This window comes from Podarcis melisellensis (assembly GCF_964234715.1).
Source record: "Podarcis melisellensis genome assembly, chromosome: 1".
NCBI classification, from domain to species: Eukaryota; Metazoa; Chordata; class Lepidosauria; order Squamata; family Lacertidae; genus Podarcis; species Podarcis melisellensis.
The window spans coordinates 129241255-129263563 of NC_138528.1; the positions used below are offsets into that span (position 1 = coordinate 129241255).

Below are 22309 nucleotides of genomic sequence, written 5' to 3' on the forward strand. Positions count from 1 at the left end.
CCATGCCATGTAAGCAGTCAACATTTTCCACATTATCACCTCACGCACTTGCTGACAAATTTAAGCTTCATGCACCCAGACTTTCTCCTGCAATTTTAACCTCAAACATCTTCCCCTGCAGGTTTCAGGAGAAGTGAAGTTATAAGCATTTTAATTCCTCTCTTTAATTAGATTGTGAACCTGACAGCAGGGTCTGCATTTTTTTATTATTCTTACACCCTGCCTAGTTGATATATTTTATACATTGTTGTTCTTACTGTTATTCTCTCTTTCGTATCCTCATACCATTTTCCATCATCCTGATTTGGCTAAGTTAAAGGAAAGGAAGGAATATCCTTTGGAGTTGACCCGATCAAGTGCTCATTTCAGTGCAGTAGAAAGATTTGTAATCTCTGTGTGACAGATCTGGGTGAGAGGTACAGGTTGTGCTTCCTCACTCTCCTCTCCCTTTGTTGCAAACTCTCTAAAGGCTGTTTACTGAGGGCTGGTAAAGCAGATTGAGAGATGCCTTTCATTTCAACAGCTCTCTCCTGCCCCAAATCCCACCTCCACATACCCTTGCAAACATTCTCAGCTGGTGGCACTCACAGATCCCCAGGAAGAAAAGAAAATGTATGCTACAAGGCAGCAGAGTCAAAAGAAAGAAAGAAATGAAGACAAATGGAAGCAGTGCTGCTATTGGAAATAGGAGAGCCCCTTGTTTTTAGGGTGAGATAGCAATTACTTTTAGAGACCCACCTCTTGGCTGTGCTGTGCGGTGCCTCTATGTTTTGACCAGACCCACAAAAGAGCAAATCAGGGCAGTGCACTGAAGGGCAACTCTTGGCAAGTCTCTTCCCTAGTTGAGTGGCCAAAGGTCTGGTCTTTCCTGGAATCTACTAGTATTGACTCCCATTCAGAGCCCTACACTTATGCCCATCTGGTTTCACCATTCACCTTTTGTCATTTTTCATCTGACACCTATTAAAGGGAGGAGGGGCTCTGTGCAAAGGGATCAGAATACACTGCATAGCCTGATCCTTAATGCTTGGATGAGGAGCATAAAATCTTGCTCATTGGTTTAAAGAAAAATAATTCGTTTCACTCAAAGATCAATTTGCTGCACAGATTATGAATACAGTGGTACCTCGGGTTACAAACGCTTCAGGTTACATACGCTTCAGGTTACAGACTCTGCTAATCCAGAAATAAGCTGAAAGGTTGTTCAGCTGCGACGGAAGAAGGGGTGGTAGCTTCCGGGTTCTAGCCATATCTTGCTGGAACCTGGAAGCCAATGCTTCCACCACTTCTCCTGGCTTCTGTGGCAGAAGGAATGAGGGGGTGGACGTGAGGAGAAGCGGCAGCAGCAAGATCTCACACAGAACCCTGTGAGATTTCACAAGATTTTGCAAGGCTCTCGCGATATCTCCCTGGAACCTACCCCCTAACAAAAATCCTGACTACACCTATGAAAACCAGTACTCTGATCTCTGCCAGAAATGTATTTTTATCCAACACACACACAGAGACCTCCCTCCCCTTCCATGTTATCCTCATGACAATCCAGTGTGGGAGGTTACACTGACACACTATTTCCAGTTTCAGTGAATGTACGTTCCTCCTTTCATGAATATGTGGTGTTCCTCCAACACCTCCCTCTTCTGTTCCTTCCTTCCACTGCTCACTGCTTTCTCTTTCTGGTTGTTTCCTAGCATTCCCTTGAGAATCATAGCAGTTAATTCTAAATGCTGAAATGATTGTTTTATTTTTATGTTTTAACTAATCATTCCTGATCATATGATATTCTAGTGGCAACATTGTTAGGAAAGGGGATGATCCGTTTACACTGAGGGGGTGCAATGCATAAAAGAACATGGAAATACAGCTGCCAGCCATGGTCTACTTGTTGATTGACCAGAAGCGAGCATCTGTTGTGGCCTCTTAGGCCAAGTCTGGGTTTCTTGGTCTTGCACTCAGGTTTTTCTCATACCCTCTTAATAAAACACTTTAAACTTATTCCTCAATGCACACTTAAATGGGTATGGATATTTTCTTAGATGTGCCCAGGTTGCCATTGGGATTATTAACACAGTCACCTGGGTGAAGGTTTAAAAAGGATTTGAACCTGGCCTGGAAGCTTCCAGTGCCGCTGCTTCAGCAAAGCATGTTGACAATGGTCAGCTCCAGACAGAAACCTCACAACAGCATTTTGCACCAACTGCAGTTTGCAGGCCAACCACAAAGGCAGCCCCACTGTGAAACTTGCAATGATCAAGTCTTGCGATTACCACTGTGGACAGATCTCCAGCGGCATACAAGGTGTCAGGGATTGGCTGGATGAGGAAGCATGGTGGGAGCCCCCCATCCAAGAACCCCCCAGGGAGGGCACAGAAGATGATAATTTAGATCCTGGATCGTGGTGATGGGACACTGAGGAGCAGTCTGGGGAAAGGATGAGCTGGGAGGTGCTATGGCATTTGAGCGATCAGGAGAAGGAGGCCCTTTCAGGACAGGGTTAGAGGCTGAGAGTCACAGTGTGAGCACAGACTCAGACAGAGAGGAGTCAGAGGTTGCCCTTGCTCCCCAGGAGTAGGGCAGTTCTGGCCTTTCTGCCTCTCCTCCCTCTCTGACACCCCAATCAAGGAGAATCCTGCAGGTTGCTGAGCAGAGGGCCAGACAGGGCCAGAGGAGGAGTCCTTGACGTAGTCTTTGTCTACTCGGGAGGGATCCAGAGTGAGAGGCTAGACGGGGAAGGGTGAGGCCAGTAGTCAGTGTCAGCAACGTCTCAGCTGGAGCCAGAAAACATTGCTGTGTTGTTGTTTTTCTGCTAATAAAAAGCTACATGCATTCCAGGCCTCCCATACTTTCCTGCCCTGTGGACGACCTGGGTTCACTTGACAGCTCCTTGACACCAAAGCTCGTAGATGCTGGTCCTAACCAATGAAGTCACTTGAGTCTCTTCAGTGATAAAAGATAAATAAGCTCCTACCCGGCTATAACCCTGCTGCTTCAAGGGGAGTGCAACCCTGTCCAGGTAGAACAGGCCAATGGTCAGTTTCCTCGACTTGCAAACCCCCCACCCACTGGACTTTCGACTTACCAAGCTTCAGTCTCAGCTTACCAGCCCCCATCTAGCCCAACACTGCATCCAGGCAGGACTGCATCCAATCCAATCCAAGCTCAGGACTTCCACTGATTCAGAAAAAAATATTGGTGAGTGATCAGCACACTGAAGAAGTCATGCTGAAAATTGCCTAATAACTGCCTCCCAGTGGCTTCATATAGATGCTAAATAGCACTGGGTACAAAATAGTGCCATTGGGCAATCCATGTCATAACTGCCTGGGGTCCAATAGTGCTACTGTCTGGATCTGGCCCTGCAGTTAGGAGCAGAACCACTGAAGAACAGTGCCGCCAACCCCCCAGTCGATCTAGGAAGACACCATAGACTGGGGGCAGGCCCGCCCTGTTTTGCCGCCTGAGGAGGGTGCTGCCCCTGCCATTGCCACCCTCCCTCCAAAACATCTCTTACTGGGGTAGCACTGCCTCTGCCATATGACCCCACTGACAGCAAGAGTGGGCAGGGCTCCCACAGGGGGCTCAGCCCCATGGGATTCTGCCACCTGAGGAGGCTACATCAGTCTGCCTCATGGCCAGGCCGGCACCACCAGAGTTGTATAACAGGGATGTAGACCTGGTGTTCCTCTCCCAATAAAGTTCATCCAGCACAGCAACCACAGATTTGATCCCAAAACTAGGACAAAACCCAGACTGGCAAGGGTCATCCTGCAAAGCAACCCAGTTACTAACCATCTAATTCATGCCAAGACCTAAATTTGCATACATAATGTGGGTGGTGACAGCCATATCCATGCGTAAATAATACAAAGAATGCCTCACAGCCTGTCCTATGGTGGGAAAGAGTGCAACACAACCTTCACTGTCTTGCTCAGTCCTTTGCACACTCATTTCAACTTTTAATTATATTATTTCTCTAATTTCTACAACATGGGATCAGTTCTGTGACTAAATTCATCAAAAGCCAGAATGAACTCCGTGCTCCAGGCAAAGAATGCACAAGTCTTTGGAATGTGCTCATTTTAATGAGGCAGCTGCAAACTGCAGCATGTTGGGAGATTTCAGTAGTGGATGGCAATGAACATTTGAAATGCGGGGGGAACGAACCAGTCACTAATCTAGGCAGGCCAGACTTCTTACCACCACCACCACAAACAGAAGAAGAAATATGTTTGAAGGCGTACTTGTTGTTTAGCCAGCTTGCTAGGAAACCTCTGTAGTCTTCTTCCTGAAAGGGGAGAGTGATTAGAGGGACTAATTGAGATCACCTTACTTTACAAATGTTACTCTGCAAAATGAGACAGGAAGATGGATTGATCTCAACTATTATTCATTAAGGAAAGTCCTTTATAAATTTCAGATTAACAATTTCTCTTCAGGAGCTATGCTGCTATCCTCTCATGGTAACTTATCACTGCACTGCAAATGTTGAACCATGAAACTTACTAGAAATTTTGCGGAACTAAAAAGAGTTCATCACCTTTTTGTTTGTTTAAAAGAACTGCTGTTTGTTCAAAAGTACATAATACTCAGTTGCAATGGCTACACTTCAAAATACTGCTGTCTACGGGGTTCGGCCCTCTATGTAGCCATGCCTGTTTGTGAAGTGTTTCTTTTGGCACTCTGTTTTCCAGGTTGATCAAACTCCCTCTCTGGAGGCTCCACAGGGCCTCTCTCCCGTGCCCAAGGGCACAACTTTGTATGGGAATGCAAATTTAGGCAGAATTCTTCAGGTCAGGAGCACAATTCCCTCATCTGTAACAAGGCTATTTCTTACCTATCCTGACAAGTCCTGTAAGTGACTTATCAGTAACAAAATATTCTTTTACATGAGAATAAGCTGTTGCATCATTTTCACTGAGAAGTCCCCCGCCAGGGGTATCACACAAAACGAGCTTTTGGTGATCATGTGGGAAATCCCTTAGTTCATAAATCTACCTTCAAACATGAATACTGTGCATTTCTCCCCTGCCTAATTTGTTATCTGTTCACCAGACAAGGGTCTGTCAGTATGACTGAGTGCCGTTGAACCTTCCTTCACTTGGTGCGTCTTCATTCCCCCCCCCCCCCCATTCTCAGCCTTGTGTCTTTCTGCTTGGCCATCCTCTCCTGGTATGAATTGCTTTTCCCAGGCCACTTTGGGCCTGTATTGGCAGAGGAGAGTTGCTTGGAGAGTTGCTCTCACAGTCACAGAGAGGCTGGCCTATCTAGGCCCAGACCACCAACTGCAGTTAGAGGTTATCTTTAGAGTCATCATCATCAACCTTTTATTCGACCGTCAGTCAGAAAAAAATACATTTGTCAATACACAGTTAAAACATCCAGGAAGATTTTAGAACTTAGTCAACACTAAAATGGGCTAAACAGATAGCCCCATATCAATACAGTCAATTATAGTCTTGCGACGCTTAAAAGCTAAAAAAAGAAATTTGGCCACCAAGGAAGGTATAGCTCTAGTGACATTATTCAGCAAGTGTAAAACCTGGTTTTCTCCGGGTAGGAAGCTAAATTGACATAGGAGTGGATCTATAAAATTTTGTCTAAGCTCTGCATAAGAAGGGCAAGTCAAGAGAATGTGTTCGGTGGACTCAGCCACACCCATGGCACAATGACAGGTTCTCTGGGCATATGGTACTCCCCTGTACCTTCCCCACAATATCGCAGAGTCAAGGACATTTAACCTAGCCGCTGTAAGAAGTCTGCGGTATTCCACATAGTGGATTTCTGCAAGGTAGGGGGCTGGTATGGTCCGATAAATCTGGTCCCCTAGGAACATCCCTGGTTTTACCTGGGCTATGTCCTCTTGTCTGGCAATGTCACTCAGTCAGTCTCCGGGAGATCACATCTCTAGCTTGATTGTACATCATAGACTCAAAGTAAAGGTGAGACAATCCGCAGGATTGAATATCTTTAGAGTCTGAATTCCAAGCTTTATGAGCAACTAATGGGGAATCAAACTCCCTTGGCCATGGCAGTATCAAGCCATTGGATTGTAAGTGGCCCCTGGGCAAGTAGATCAGTTCAGCAGTATCAAACCCCTTAGCTGGAATTAATCTTGTTTCTTTTAGGATATGGATGTGGGGGGAGGGAATAAAATAGAAACATCTCCCCACCTCCCACCCCTAGTGTTCCTGTCAGTCTCCATGCATTCATTAGACTCATGGAACAATTGGCTGCGCTTAAGCATGTTACAGCCTTTTATGTACTGAAAAAGAGAAAGTAGGCAGATAATAATGGTGGTTGGAAGCCATTGAGAGGAACATGCATCCCCTTTCATCTGCCCTGCCCCCACCTTATTTACTCCAATTGTCTAACTTCTCACATTTCTGCCTTTCTATTTCTTTAGCAGGGTAGAATCATGTAACCAAGAATGAGTGACTTGGAATCTCATAATTTCATGATGGCTACCAGATAATACATTAGATCAGTTCTTGTCAGCCCATGTGCAGCAGCACCCTGAGGTGACTTGATGGTCAGTCAAGGAAGCTGCAGGGACCCTCCTTCTCTCTCTCTCTCTCCCTCTTGAATCAAGTCCCAGATTCCTTCTATCCCTCCTCCAGCTACACTCTCCATTTTTGGCCCATCAGCGGGTAGTCTGCCTTCCTTTCTGTCCCTGACTACCCTGCCTCCATGAAGATGAAGTTCCCCAATGGCTGCCCTTGCCTTAACTAGAAGGTAACTGGGGGAGGTTAACATGGGGCCACAACTGCGGGAGGAGGGACAGAGCTTGAGAGGGAGGGAGGGAGGGAGGGAGGGAGGGAGGGAGGGAGGGAGGGAGGGAGGGAGAAGGGATTTCCATGCCTGCTGTGCCATTGGGGGGGGGGGAAGGGTTGTTTCATCCCTGCTCAGGTGCCTGCCTTCTACTCACAAGTAAATCCCAACAATTTCCTGGTGTTTAGCTGAATCTCTTTTCTGGAGATGGGGATATAAAGGATATAAAGAAACTTGAAGTTAGACTCACACATCTTGACGATCAGTTTAGTCTGTGGTTGAAAGCAAGGACACAGAATATGAGGGCATCATTTGAAGGGTGGAGCGAAATGGTCCAAGAGCAAGAGAGGACATTGGTCCAAGTCCCTAACATCATCTCCATGGGGTTGTTTAGGGCTGGGCAGGTGGGATGTATCCCATGAAGTTGTTTTATTATTATTATTATTATTATTATTATTATTATTATTATTATTATTATTATCCCCTCTCTGCACTAAATGTCTTTTCACCCTTTCTCATGATGCAAGAACCTCAGGACCATCCAATTTAACTGAATTTCAGAAGATTCAGGACAGATCAATGAAAGTATTTCTTCATCCAGGGTACTGTATAGTTAAACTATAGAACTCATTCCCACAGGTTGGTAGTGATGACCAGCAACTTGCATGACCTTAAAGGAGGGTTAGACGTACATCAGTAGCTACAACAAATGATGGCTCTGCCCCACCACTACTGTCTGAGGCAGTAGGTCTCTGAATATTAGTTAATGGAAACCATAGTGGGGAGAGTGTTCTTGCGCTCAGGTCCTGCTTGCAGGTTTCCCATGGGCACCGGGGTAGCCACTGTGAGAACAGAATGCTGGACCAGATGGCATCGGGCAGACCCAGCAGAACTGTGCTTTTATGTGCTACTTGAGGCCATGAACTCTGGGTGCCCTGTTCTCGCCACAGGACTCTTTTCTGGCTTTAATTTCAGGAAAGGGTCAACTCCCTCAAGGCCAACATTTTGCTGCCTTGAAAGCAGGCTTCTGTGGGATGCGATACATAAGTAGCAGTCAAGTACAACATTCCTTGTTTTCCTAGAGTGGACATGCAAGGGGATGTTTGGTTCAGCCAGTCAAAAACTTCCTGTTTCCTCCTGGGCTGGAGCATCCTTCCTTTTGCATGTGACTAGAGGTGGGCGTGACCTTACCTGTGCAGGTAACAAAAGCACAAGGCATGCAGCCCTCCTCCCTTCTTTTCCATCTTCCTTTCATTGTCTGAACTGCAGTGACTGCCAGACTGCAGCCACTGGGATTAACCCCCCCATATGGGGTAGATCCATATGTACATATGCCTTCTGGGATCCAACTGTGAACAGAATGTGAGTAAACTACTTTTATATACTTTAAACAAGATTGTGGCGTGTTTATTCTTTTAAGAGGGAAATAAGGGATATTACCAGGAATCTATTGAAAAGCTTAAACAAGCTTGCAACCAGCTACCTGCTGTGTGTTTAAAGGGGAATGTTAAAACTCTGCTAAGTTATAGAACTTGCTAGCACAAGTTAGGAAGGATATTAATAAACAATATATCCTCTCCTGCGTCCCTGAATATTCCCACAGCTTCCATATCTTTCACCAGCCTGGTATGCTCCGTATGTTTTGGGTGTCATCAGCCCCACCCAGTACAAGTTGGTGGTGGCTGCCCTGTGTGGTTGTGGTAAACACATTAGGTGATACCACATTATCAGGTTAGCTCACATAGGCTGAATTAAACTTCTGAGCAACACTGAAATAAGACACCATGCTATTGCTTATGAGACTGCACATATGATGCACTTTTTAATGAAATCAAGTTTTCCTCATCTCAAATGACACTTGCCCATTTTGTTTGCAATTCAGATTTGTAAGTTGCAAATTGTAACAGAGTTCAATTTATGCATCGCCAAGACGGTGCCAAACAAAAGTGTTTTATGGTTTTATTTAATCTTCCCTTGCAAATGTTCCCTCTGTGCATGACTGTGGGCTGGGAAACAAATGTGGACATTCTGAGATGTCAGTTTGAGTTGTTATAGTAAACATATATGCTTTTCCTAAAGAAAAAAAAGCAGAGGGGAGAGTCCTTATCTTCCAATAGATGTGGCATGTAGACATTTCATAGTAATCAGTAGCAAAATCCAGAATCCAGTCCAGTTTGGGCCTTGACCCCAGGAGCTATGAGGGCAACTTCCAGTGACAGGGATGAGAAAAGTTTAGCTGTGGAGAGAGGAATCCCCCCCTCAAAAAAAGGGAGTTACTAGGGTCTAGGGACTCGGGTTTTCTTGAAGTACACAGAAGGCAGAGCAACAACAGCTGGCTGCTCCCATCAGAGCAGAGCTGTGACAAAGAAAGTCATAGTGAAGGGAAAATTACATTTTTCGCAGCTCCTTAACCTGAACATCCTACCTGAATTCAAACATTACTACCCTTTTGAATTTGACCTGGGCCAGCTTTTGGGGGGCCAGCAACTTGGGCCAGCAACCATATTATGCTACCCAGCAGGAGATTTGAAACACAGATTCATACATGAGAGCAGCAGCTAGGACAACTTCCATGGAGGGAATCAGTTCTGAGTAATCCTGCTGAGAACTGGGTTTATTATCCAAGCCACACTTGTCTGCTGTTTTCTTTCTATCCTGTCCAATAAGCTAGTCAGCAAAAAAAAGGAAACAAACAAATAAAGGCTGCATCAAAATTGTCATTAATAGGCCGAATATCAGTGGTTAAGATGAATGTATTGCCAAAGATGTTGTTTTTATTTCAAGTCCTACCAATTATTGATAATGTGAAATGTTTTAAAGAATGGCAGAAAGCTTTGTCTAAATTTATCTGGCGGGGGGGGGGGGACCCAGAATTAAATATAAATTACTTACAGATTCAAAAGAAAGAGGGGGGTTTTCCCTGCCAGACCTGAAAATGTACTTTGAAGCTGCAGCTCTTTGCTGGGTTAAAGAATGGATACAATTAGACAGCGCTGATGTTCTTGACTTGGAGGGGTTTGACAATGTATTTGGTTGGCATGCTTATTGGTATGGTAAGATAAAGGCCCATGAAGGTTTCAAAAACCGTGTAATCAGAAAATCATTATATAATGTTCGGATAAGATATAAAGATCTCTTAAAAATGAAAACTCCCAGATGGCTCTCACCAATGGAAGGTAAGGCCCCAAAAAAGTTAAACATGGAAAGTAATTAGTTGAGATACTCTGATCTTTTGCTAGAGGATTATGAAGGATTTAAATTAAGTTCATTTGATCAAATTAAAGACAAAGTGGATTGGCTTCAATATTACCAGATCAATGAATTATTTAAGTTGGATAAGAAAAATGGTTTTGCAAAGGAAAAAACCAAACTGGAAACGGAGTTGTTAGATACTAATATCAAAAATCTGTCTAAGATGTATAATTTATTGTTGGAGTGGCATACAAAGGATGAACAAGTGAAATCTGTGATGATAGACTGGGCAAGAGATTTTGGTCATAATATAATGATGGAAGACTGGGAAAGTTGTGGAAGAAAGGGGTTAAGTTTACTGCATGTATGGTGTTAAAGGAAAATATTATGAAAATGATGTATAGATGGTACTTAACCCTAGTAAAATTAGCAAAGATCTGTCATATGAAGGGAAGGAAGGTAAGGAAAAAGAAGGTACCTTCTACCACATGTGGTGGACATGTCCAAAGGTGAAAGACTTCTGGAAAAAGATATATAATGAACTGAAAAAAATGTTGCAATATACATTTATTAAGAAACCAGAAGCCTTTCTACTTGGGATAATAGGAATGGAATTGCCCAAAAAAGACGTTAGACTGTTTTCATATGCCACAACTGCAGTGAGAATTTTACTAGCCAAAAAGTGGAAATCACAATAAATACTAACAGTGGAAGATTGGCAGATGAAGATGCTGGACTTTTTGGAGCTGGCCGACCTTACTGGAAGAATCCACAATCAGAAAGAGGAGGAACATCAAGAAGATTGGAAGAAATTTAAGGAATATCTAGCTAAATATTATAATATAACATAAGTGGAAATACTTGCAAGTATTAAATTGTTTTGGGATTAAAGTATGTTGAATTGTATAATATTATGGATTGAGATTATGATAAAAAGAAAGGAAGTTAGTAATCTGAACTATTTAATTGTATTGGAAAGTGAATATTGGAAAATTGCTAAAATGAGATTCAATGAAAATCAGCTAGGAAGGATCCGAGGAAGTCATTTAATAATGGAAATTAATTTGGATTTGAATTGGAAGAAATTTTATATGTTTCTTTGTTTTTCTTTTTATATGTTTTGTTTTGTTTTGTGTTGTGTTGTATTTATTATAAATTTTGAAAATTAATGAAAAAATTGAAAAAAAATAAAAATAAAGGCTGCATCAGTGGGGATAAATTATTAGAACAGAATTGAATATTATTACACAACCATTTAAAAAAACAATTTCTCAGCTGCTGTCTTGGCTGGCTTTGACTAGTTTTATGGTGTTTATTTTCCTGCCTCTGCAGGCAGAAATGACGGGAGCAAAGTTTTAAGAAAGTTTGGAGAGTGAACTGAAGAGAGGTCAATGCAGATCAGTTGGCAGGATTTAATAGGATCAGGCCGGTGTAATCTTGTTTTATCCATTGTAATTCAGGCAGCCACAGAGACCCCAAACGAGAGGGGAAGGGGCTTCTTAAAAGACTGGCGGTCATACCACAAAGCCGGGGGCTGGAGCCAGGACAAAAGCAAGAGAGGGGATGAAGTGGCTTGAAATAAATAGATTAGAGTTCTCTATGGCCCGCGCGCAGCAGGAAAAAAGAGCAGCCACGGTGCAGGCAGGCTCCATTCTCTCGCCCTCCTCTCTCTCTCTCTCCCCCCCCCCCCGCTTCTGCATGGGGCTGCAGCATTTCCCCATTTCAAAGGCCAGCATTCTCCCTGGAGGGGGTGGGGGAGAGGCACGCAGAGCTCTGCCTCCATCTTGCACGCTGCAGAGAGGAAAAATCAAGCGGGACTGTCCCCATTCTTTGCTTGGGGAGCAAGACCTCTCTCTTCCGTGGAAGGGCGCTGGGCGAGGAAGCTGGTTTTGGAGCAGCGTGATTTGTGTGGCACGTCCTGCGGGTTAGCTGCTGGCATGACAAACCATGGACATAGTTCGTGGAAGGTGCTCAGAGGGTTGTAGGCTGCGTCAAGCTAAGTGCTTTACAGAGAACTTAGGAGGTGATGCAAAAATGCATGGGAGAGGCACTGAAGAGCTACGGTTGTCCCGGATAAACTTTGGAATATAAACCCCATCTTGGGGGCATGTCAGAGAGGAGGCTGCTTTGAATAAAAGGGAAACAAATGTTCGAGCAAGCGAGTTATTCGTCTATCCTTGAATAACTATACTACTGTCAGAAGACAATATCATGTATTTAAGTTTTAATCAGGTTTTGAGTGTAGCATTTGCTTTATTTTCTTTAATTAAAAATGGTGGTGGTGAGATGCATCTTATGAGTACTTGCTTTCCCTTTAGAAAACAAAGACACCTTATTTTGTGAAGTGACACCTTCAGGACTCGACCCGAGAGAGGGAAACGCAACCGCCCCCCCCCCGCCCCCGCTCAAGGATTGCTCTCTCCTCCCCTCGCCCGCAGAGCTCCTGTCAGCTCCAGCCAACACTTTTTCTAGAATTGATGAGTAAATTATGGGTTGAATCCAGAATACATTCATTGCACTTCAGCCCAGCTGGAATTAATGTGAGAAAATGTTCATAATTCCCGTTGATTTCAGTTGGAATTCAGTTTTGTCTGGATCAAGCCTGATGTCTTTTTGGATTTGTAAAATATAAGAGCTTTTGGACATAGAAAACATAAAGTTCTATTTTTAACTAGATCGGTTACTGTGAAATTAAAATGTAAAACGTTTGTGTTAAAGTTGTATTTATATTTTATTTATTGTTGCTGTTATTATTATTGCAGTATTAAATGTATTACCTGCCCTTCACCAGCAGGTTCCAAACTAGGTTACAACAATTTAAAGCAAAGTTGCTTCCCAGGGCTTAGGCACCTTGGGCACCTGGTAGTCTTAAGCATCGCCCCATTGCTGCAGATAGCACTTTACAGAGTAACATAAGCAGCAAAGATATCAGAATAATGTGAGCAGCAAAGCCTCCCTTCCCCTCGCAGGAGCTTGCCGTCTAAAATTTCAACAACAGAAGATTCAAAGGGAGGGAGGGTAAACAGCGGTAGCTTCTGTGAGCTGCTCTAGTAATTCGTTGGACAGAAGAATTAAATAACAACCATTTTCATACCGAGCTAGTGTTCAGCACGAGACTCCAAACAGGTGGGCAACTTTTCCAACCTACCTAAGCCACACGACGATCAAGATGGTCTGGTGGAGTGACCCTTGATCTTGCAGGTCTGGAAAGCTCCCTGCCCAGCCTTGGGCTGCTGTAGGGTGGAAACCTTAGTAAGCTCACTCATGAAATGGAATCACAAAAGAGCAGAATGTGCAGGCTGCACCTTGGAAGTGTGGCACGAATAGGAAACAGCCATCACCAGTTGGTTGAGCTAGGAGCAAACTCACTCTCGGCTGCTGAACTTTTTTTTTTTTTTAAATAACCAGTAGCGACTAGGTGATGCTATTAATTGCATTATAAAATTGTCCTTAGTGGCCTCAATGTGTAAAAGTGAAAGGAATCTGTTTCACTCAAAAGCTTGTCCTGGGTTACACCAATGAACAGGTTCCAATGAAATTAAATAGTACAGGGGGATAGTGGGGTGTGTGTGTGTGTGTGTGTGTGTGTGTGTGTGTGTGTGTGTGTGTGTATTAAAGGAAACTGCTTCAAATAATTAAGAATTCTTGATTCAGCATACCTGTTTAAATCTGAATCAGAATTCCTCAATTGCATGAAAAATGGGCCCATGGCAGAAGCCAAAATGTGCATTGGCTTTGCAAAATACCTGAGATCATCTGCAGGCAGGGAGGCTGAGGTGACCTTCTGAGGGGAGCATGAAGACAGGCAACAGCAGTTTGGGGTGTGTGTGTGTCTGTGTGTTTCTGAATGGTTAAAATAGGCAATCAATTTTTATGATGTAATTTATAATTCATACAGGTTGTCTTCATACATATGGTGTTGCTTTTGTGTGTCAATGTTTCAGGTAGTTTATTACTGTGACAGTGTGATTTGCATTCATGTTCAGTTACCCCGCTCATATTTCTCATGTTTACACCATAAGGGCTGCATATGAAGATTGATCTGGCGGGGTTTTTGATCTGGCTAGGGCTTTTGCTTGCTGTTAAGGCACACATAGGAAAGTTGCTCCACATTTTAGGCTACCTACAGAGCTGGCTGCTGGTACAGGAGATGCATCTAATAGCTGGTTTTCACTGCTAGGTTTCAGAAAATGGGAGCTTCTCTCTCCATAGGCCCGACTACCGTGCGAAGCAGCTCACAGAAGTTGCAAGCAAGCGGGAAGTTCTTACTCAGGTGTTCAATGGGGTTTGCTAGATAATGAGAACCAGGAAATTTATTATACAGTATATCTGGAAAAAAAAAAGCATCCGAAGTGTCTTGTGCAACCACAAAAACTAGCCCGTTTATTAAGGCATTTTTAGTGGACTCTACTCCGTTTCTGCTGTGTAGCCCAGGAAAGCTTATACCACTTTTTTGCTGGAAGAGACTCCCAGGGCAACCGCATTGGAAATTAAACACCTGCATTTCTAGCTATCCTTTCTCACACACCTTTCGAAAACAGGTGATGATGCTCGGATATAGCTTGTGTTCCACACACTGAACTGGTTACGCTTTTATTACTTTTTTGGATTTTCTAGTCTGGAACCGGGCATTAAAAACCAGCAGAGATCGGCGCAAACAAGCTGGCTGGTTGCAAAAGCGCTGGAGGCAGCGGATTGCCAGCCGCGGGGTGCGAATGCGTTTAGGATTGCGCTGCCTCCGTGTTTTGTGCAACAGGGGCGCAGGAAGCAAAGGCTTTCGCGGCCGTTTCCAAACTGCCGTTTAAAGGACTCCAGTGCGGACGAAAACATTCGGGTTCGGTCTAAGTCTCCTCCTTGCTGTCGGTTGGCCCGGATCTCTAACCCGCCCGCCCCCACAGACACACGTCCCCTCCCTCGTCTTCCAGGCGTCTGCTCAGTCCTGGGGGAGGGTCTTGTCCTCGTCCTTGGACTCCTTGGACCTTCCCCTGGCCACGAGGGTGATGCTTGCCTCCCCAGTTCTTCGCATTGATCCCCGAGTGCAGTTGCTTCCCTTTTCTTGTCTAAGGAAAGGCAGGGGTCAGCAAACTTTTTCAGCAGGGGGCCGGTCCACGGTCCCTCAGACTTTGTGGGGGGCTGGACTATATATTGAGGGGGGGGAATGAACGAATTCCTATGCCCCACAAATAACCCAGAGATGCATTTTAAATAAAAGGAAACATTCTACTCGTGTAAAAACATGCTGATTCCCGGACCGTCCGCGGGCCAGATTTAGAAGGCGATTGGGCCGGATCCGGCCCCCGGACTTTAGCTTGCCTACCCATGGGAAAGAGGGTGCGCGTGAAAATGTCGCAGCTGACTCCGGCTTCAGGTCTGTGCGGGACCAGAGCTCTGTGGAGCCGGGAAGCTTGCCCACTTCCCAGCGCCCGACTTGGGAGGGTTGGCCAGATGCAGCGCATCTTTCGGTGGCCCAGTTTACAGGCTGGCCTTCAGCTGAAAACGCCATTTCGTTTTTTGAATGGTTTTTAATGTTTGGTTCCTGCAAGAGGGAAAGGAAAGGAAAGGAAAGGGAAACCGCCTCCCCACCCCCTTGAGACTCTCACTGAGCGACCTGCCGCCTTTCCTCCTGTAGATCCCGGCGCGCGTCCCTGGGGCACCGAAGGGGCGCTTCCAAGGATGCGGCGCTGTCTGCGGCTCGCCAATCCCAGCCGAAATAATTAAACCAATTAAGTCAATACAAACAGTATCAAGAGGGAAGAGTCCAGCTCTGATCCTTGGGGGGCCGCGGGGTGGGAACGAGGAGAGAGAGAGAGACAGGCCTGGCTGTTCTGCGGAGAGCAGGAGTCCCAGCGCAGCCTGGTGCGCATCCCCGGCCAGGAAGCCCCAGAGATGCGCAGCGGGGAGGCCTGATCCCGGGAGCTGGGAGAAGAGAGCCGGAGCCGGAGCGGGGTTGGCGCGGAGGGAAGCCCTCTTTCCCTCGGTCCTTTCGAGGAGATCCCAGCTGGCCCTCCAGTTGAAGGGCAGCAGAGTCGGACTCCCCTCCAAGCCCCCCATCCCGGCGCCGGCTGCGAGAGAGAAAGAGGCTGGCGGCTGGTTTTGCTCTCTCTTTCTGGGAAGACCAAACTTTCCTTTACTTTCTGTCTGTCAGGGTCGGGGAAATGGTCTCCTTGCCTTCCCTTGTCCAGAGGCACCTTTGCCCAGCGCCATCCAGTTTCTCTTCCGGGGCCGCAGTTCTCGGTGCATCCTAAAAACCCGAATACGATTTATTTATTGATTTATTTATTTTCCCAAGAGGGAGATTTCGTTCCTTTTCCCTTTCCCGAAATAGAACATTCTGAATCCTGCTCTTTGTGGTTTAAAAACGAATTCGTTCTCCTGCCGCAGAGCTGCGTTAAATGGCACAACAATTAGCTGTAGAGTAAAAAGACGGTTGTTGGTTGCTGGCTTGCTTGTTATTTTTAAAGCCAGAAAGAAGACCTGAACCCGAGTATTTCTAATCAAATGTTAAAAGAAGCGGCTCTCGAGTTGGGTTTGCTGGCTGAGAGCGGGGCGGTCCCGGCGCTTTTCCAGCTTGGCCCTCGGGGCTCTTGCTGGGACGGGGCCGCGAGGGCTTTGTAATGATTTGATGTGCAGATGTAAGTGAAATTTATTGTAACAACAAATATAGGGATGTCAAAGCCCAGCTCTGGATTAAAGCAGGCAGCCCAAGGTGGGGGGGAGTGTATTAATTTCAAACAGCATCAGAGGCCAGTGTCTATTAGCGCGAGCTATTCTTCAGGCCCCCCCATCAGAATTAATCATTGAGAGTTAATTTGAAGCGCAGACAAGTTGCTGTTAATTTAGTGCGGGGAGGATGGGATGGAATAAAAAGCTGAGGTGCCGGCCAAGCCTCTTGGGTCTCATTAATCAGCGAGCTGAGACGGCCTGGCTTGATTACAATTTGCAAAAAAATTCATTAGAGCCTGGGCGATTGACAATTTTTCTCTCTGCCTGTGATCTGACTCATTAGGCAGCCAAATGAAAGCCAGGGTGGTGATGATGACAGCTATCAACCCCCCTCGCTTGTTTATCTTCTTGGCTTCTGCCTCTGCCTTGGTGGCTCCCACTCCGGGGCTTCTCCTGACCCTGCCTGGATGCAGCACAACTCGCCCCCCCCCCGCCTCTGCCCGGTCGCTTCAGATTATTGTCTGAGGGGGGGGGGGGCGAGAAGTCGGCGGTCCTCCGCCGCCTGCTCGGGCTCTTGCGCCTTCTTCTTGCTCGCTCTCTCTCTCCCCCCCTCCCGTCTCCCTATTTCCTCGCCGTTGTGTTGGAGGGGGCGGGGGCCGAGCAGCTCTTTCCCAGCGGGGCAAACGGGTCTTTGGGTGGCGGCTGCTTCAGCGCCAAAGAGCTGCGAAAAGAGGCGAAAAGATCCGACCGTTTGCCCCGTCTGTGTGCCGGAATGTAGCTTTTCCTTTCCTTTCCCCACAAAACGCAGGTGCTTGGGCTAGAATGTCAAAGTTGACCCCTGCCCGTTCCCACGTGCGCCTTTAAAGCTTTGACAGCCCGCTCCTCCAACTTAAAAGTTATTTTTGGTGTGTGTAGCATGTATATGCATGTATGTGTGTACATGATTACTCTGTTTATCCAGAAAGAGGCGGCATCCACACATAGTTGCCTGCTTCTGGGTAACCAGAGTTCGCATCCATGGAGAGCTGGGCTTGTGCGGATACGGCACACGTGTCGACTCGGCCGCCTGGGATCCTGGCTCTCTTTCGCTCCAGGGCTGCACCTCGGCGACCGCCACCAAAGCCGCTCCACACGCCGGCAAGGAAAGACTAAGGCCGACTTCAGCTCGCCTCTCTGCCTCGGCAGACGCAAATTATTTCACTCTGAAGGCGAATTCCTGTGCAGCTCAGCCGCGGACGCTCGCCTGGGAAGTCGGGAGCCCCGACCTCTCGGACATGCACTTCAGAAACCCAGAACACAACCGCCTCGTTTTTTAAAAAATGTTAATGCAAAACATGCAGATCTGGCTACTTAGTTGGAAACTTGAGGATGGTGATGAAATTTCCACGCCAAGAGCAGAACTCGCGACGAGGCGCCTTTGCAGAGCTGCGTTTCCAGGCTGTGCAAACGAAATACCACACCTTACAAAACGATCTAGTGAAAGTGATAGATTTCTGTCCCTGCGCGACCGGCCTCCTTCGAGCCCAGGCCGGACCCTGCGCTGCTCTCTCGTCCCGGGAAGGAAGGGGCGCTCGGCATCTCGGCCTCCTTTGCCCGCTCTCCCCCTTCAGCTTTCATTTCCACGCGTCCAGGGGCCTCGGTCCCGTTTCCAAGGCGCTTTCCCGCAGGCGAGTCGGGGCAATTCTTCCGGCTTCTCCCCGCACCCAAGCCGCCTTCTCTCACCCGCCTTTCCCGCTCCTCTCTGCCCTCCCGCCGCAGATCCTGAGCTTGGGCGAATCCCTTTGCAGCCTCGTCAGAACACCGAGGCGCCTCTTTCTCCGCGCATCTGCTGAGGCAGAAAGGAGCGCACCGTCCTTCGTGTGGACAGAACGAGCGGGCCAAGTGGGAGCGGAGCAGGGAGGGTGGCGGGCCGCCCCGCTTGGCTCCCGCTTCGGAAGCCCACCGAGCCCACCACCCGCGCCCCAGCCCATTCCCTTGGACTTGGGTCTGCAGAGCCCTTTCCCATCCTCTCGCAGCCCGGAGAATGAAAGCGGAGCTGTCCGCGGACGGCTGCGCGGAGCTGGGGTAGGCGCGCCTGCAGTTCTTATTTGGAGGGGCGGGAAGGGATCCCTCACCCGACAACTGAAAGGGGTGGGTGCCCCCCTTCCACGGAAGCTGGAATATCGCGTCCTCCTGCCCACGGCACCCGCGGCTCTTCCAACCCGTCCCCTGCAGTGGGAACGAATCCCTCCCCCGGTTCTTCCGACGACCCTGGGGTGAGGCGGGTTCTTAATTCTTAGGGCCCCCCCCGCCTGTGCTTTTGGCTGCAGTGAGAAGGAGACCTCCGCGCTGGCGTCTGATCCGGCGGCAGCTCCAGCTTTTTGGGCGCCCTCTCCTCCCCGCTCCGAGGAGCGCCAAGAAGCCTCGCCAGACGCGCCGAAGGAAGGGCAGCTGGGTCACTCTGAGCATTTCCCCCTTTTTCTTCCTTTTCTTTTTTCCAGGTTTTTATTTATAACATTACTGTGTTTCATTTCGTTTTCATAACTTAAGAAAAAAGCGTAAACTACATTTGAAATAAATTAATGCAACACAATAGAACAACAACCAAAAATAAAAAGGTCGTGCATTTGAAATAGGAAAGGAACATGGCTTAGGCAAGGCAACCAAGTCGAGAGAAGGCCAGAACTTTAAATAAAATGGGGGAATCAAGGGGGGGGGAGGGATCCACCTGAAGAATGCCTCCTTCGCTCAGCCTTCCGCCGCAACCAAAAAGAAAAAAAGAAGGGGAGGGAGGGAGGGAGAAAAGAAGCAGCAGCAGCAAAAATTAAACCGGTCCTTTTCGTCTTATTTTCTCTCCCGAAAGAAACGGGGCGGGGGAACATCTCCCTTCCCCGCCCCAAAGTCCGCAGTTCTGGAATGTAAGACTTGACGCCGCCGCCCCTTTGGTCCTGTCTCAGTCGAAATCCCGCAGCCGAGATCCAGCGCTCTATATACAAAGTTCGGGCAGTCTAATAAATAGGTACATCGTCTTTTCCGGGCTTGCGAGACTCCCGCTCCGGAACCCGACGGCGCCAAGGCACGGCCTGCGCCTCGCGGGAAAGTTCGTCTTCGGTTTGGCGGTGGAGGGACCGAGAGAAAGCGAGCCAGAGGGAGGGCTCTCCCGGAGCCCGGACCGGAGTTGCAGGGGAGGCGCGCGTCTGTTGGCTTGTGTGTTTGCTTTCCTCCAAACTTTACCCGGGAGGGGGCCGAGGAAGAAGGTGGCCTTACCCTCCCTCTCTCCGTCTCTCTCTTCTCCCTCCCCCTCGCTCAGGGCCTGGCCTGCTCCAGCTGCTGGTGTTGACTCCTGATGGCGAACCTGCTGACGTGGACGGGGATGGGCACGACGATCTTGGGGTTCCGCGAGGGCTCCCCGGTCTTGGAGTTGGCGTTGCCGGCTTTCACCCGTTTCCACTTGGCGCGCCGGTTCTGGAACCAGATCTTGACCTGCACCTCGCTGAGCTTGAGCGCGTGCGCGATCTGCGAGCGCTCCGTCAGCGACAGGTACTTCTTGCAGTGGAACTCCTTCTCCAGCTCCAGCAGCTGCTCGCTGGTGAAGGCCGTCCGCCGCCGCCGGTTCTTGCCCGTCGACGTGGTGCTGTTGGCGCTGGCCGAGCTGGGGCCGCCCTCCTCCAGCCCGTGGCCCGAGTCGTCCTCCTTGTGCGCCGCGGGGCCGGGCAGGTTGTCGTCGGAGCTGTAGTCGAGGTCGCTGTCCATGGAGAAGCTCTCCTCCTTGCCCTTGGCCTCCTCCTCCGCCGCCTTGGCGTCCTCCTTCCCCGACGCGCCTCGGACGGATCCTGCGGGGAAGCCAGAAAGAGCACCGCGCGTTACTCCGGGCGCCTCTCCCTTCCCCGCCCGCCGCCCCTTCCCGCGCCCCCCTCCGCGTCGGGCCTGGGGATGTTGGAAGCAAGCCGGACGGCAGCGAGAGAGAGCCCCGGCCTGCCTCCGGAAGAAACTTCCCTTCCCTCGGGTCCCCGAATCAGCTCCGGGGAGGCGCAGGCCGCTGCAGCCCATCCGCCAAGCGGACTCTCTCCACCGAGAAATGGCCGCGGGGTTCGCTGGGTGTCAGGCCGAGATAAGCCGTGTCGTGGTGAACGCCGCCGGGCAACCATCGCCCGACGGCAATCTCTGCAAATGGCCCCTTGGCGAAGCAGAGTCGAGGCCTGCCAGGCCGAGACGCCGCTTTTTCCCAGGCCAAGAAGGGCGGCTTCGTTTTGAAATAACTTGAAGCAGCTCGAAGCCGGCGGCCCTCCCTCCCTCCCTCTTCCCAAGGCCCTTCGACGGCAGGGCAAGGTTGTCCCCGGGGAGGGGCGCTTCCTCCCCGCCCTTCTCGCCTCTCTCCCTCCAACTCCTGGGAAAACAGTCACTTAGGCCAGTGAAGCGCTTGCTTTCCTGGGCCTCAATGTTTGGCTTTTTCTTTGGCAAGGCTGCGGCATTTCCCCGCTCAGAGCCCTTCCTGGTCGCTTCCGAAGTGATTTAAAAGGCGCAGCAAAAACGCCACCAAGAGCTTGAGAAGCAGCCCGAGAAGGGAGCATTTCGGGGCCTGCACCAGCCCTTCCTGAACTGGAGAAACGGGACGGAAAGGCTGAAACATTTCAACCAATCCGTACAAATGGGGCCACTTCCATTTCCAGTGTGTGACTCGGCGACTGAATTCCCCAGTCTCCTTGGAAGAAGACCCGGCCCTCCTCTGCGCCCGGGCTGCCCCCCACCCAGACGGCCTAACTCTGCCCAGGGTGTCCTTTCAACTTCAGGAAGCTTCCAAAAACCGACGCTCCGAAACGGAACCTCGGCAACAGGGTGTTGTTTAATTGATCCGATTCCCGCCCCAGAAAGGATAAATGTGGATTAAATTTGGCCGGGGGAAGGCGAGATCGCCAGCTAACCTTTGGAGGACAACCACCTGGTGTGGCCGTTGCAACAAACCCAAGCCCAGGATCCGCGACTGGGGCGTGGGGGTCGCGCCACGGAACCCCCTCCCTCCCCGCGCCGCCGCCCGTTTGACTCACCGAGGGACGCCTGCACCGCTTCGGAGGCCGAGAAGGCCAGCAGCGAGCCCTCCTTGGCCAGGAACGCCTTGCCGTCTTCGGCCTCGGCCTGCAGGCCGTCCGCCTTGTCGAAGGTGCCCTGGAGCGCCGGCGGGGCGAACTTCCTGGCCGCCTCCTGGTGCTGCGCCGAGGCGGAGAAGGTGCCCGGCAGCGTGGCCATGAGCGTGGACGTGAGCGCCATGCCCTGCGCCAGGCTGGAGCAGAAGCTGGCGGGCAGGCTGGGCATCTGCGCGTGGTGGTGCCCGTGCGAGGGCGGCAGCGCCGGCTGGGGCAGCGCGGCCGGGGGCGGCGGCGGGGGCGGCGGCAGCACCACGGGCCGGTAGGGCATGAACATGGGGTAGCCCGTGTAGACGAAGTGGCCCGGGCTGGGCTGCGGCGGACTGCCGATGAGCGAGTCTATGCTGAAGGCAGTGCTGCTTCCCAGAGGGCGCGGCATCATCATGAGCGACGGCGGAAAGGCTGCACTCATAGAGGCGCTGCGGGGCCGGCGGGCGCGTCAGGCGGGAAGCTGGACGGGGCGGCGGGGCGCCGGCGAGGGCGGGCGAGCAGAGCCGCGGCGGCGGCGGCGCAGGAGGCTCAGCGCGGACTGTGCCTGGCCGGGGCCGGGCGGCATCGGGGCGCGG

At 49.3% G+C, this 22309-nt stretch overlaps 1 protein-coding gene and 1 long non-coding RNA gene across 3 annotated transcripts; both read right to left on the reverse strand.

Annotated features, from left to right (window-relative positions):
* Positions 1-4082: 4082 nt before the first annotated feature.
* On the reverse strand, positions 4083-14738 carry LOC309363653. Of its 2 annotated transcripts, none has more exons than XR_014165515.1 (3): positions 14489-14738; positions 14088-14250; positions 4083-4285 (listed from the first exon to the last, which is right to left on the reverse strand). It is a non-coding gene; the product is annotated as an uncharacterized lncRNA (long non-coding RNA). The 2 variants fall into 2 exon arrangements; XR_014165516.1 differs by having other exon boundaries at positions 13055-14250.
* A 4368-nt stretch (positions 14739-19106) lies between these two features.
* GBX2 (gastrulation brain homeobox 2) lies at positions 19107-22180 on the reverse strand. The gene is made up of 2 exons (XM_081892568.1): positions 21648-22180; positions 19107-20435 (listed from the first exon to the last, which is right to left on the reverse strand). Exons 1-2 carry the CDS (start codon positions 22153-22155, stop codon positions 19909-19911), a joined length of 1035 nt encoding a protein of 344 aa, XP_081748694.1. The 5' UTR covers positions 22156-22180; the 3' UTR covers positions 19107-19908.
* Positions 22181-22309: the final 129 nt, after the last annotated feature.

Excerpts from the sequence above, each read along its gene's own strand:
- GBX2 (XM_081892568.1), bottom strand. The coding sequence starts at position 22,155 with ATGAGTGCAGCCTTTCCGCCGTCGCTCATGATGATGCCGCGCCCTCTG. Across the intron at positions 20,436-21,647 it reads AGCGGTGCAGGCGTCCCTCG|GATCCGTCCGAGGCGCGTCG; the intron begins GTGAGTCAAACG and ends GCTTCCCCGCAG.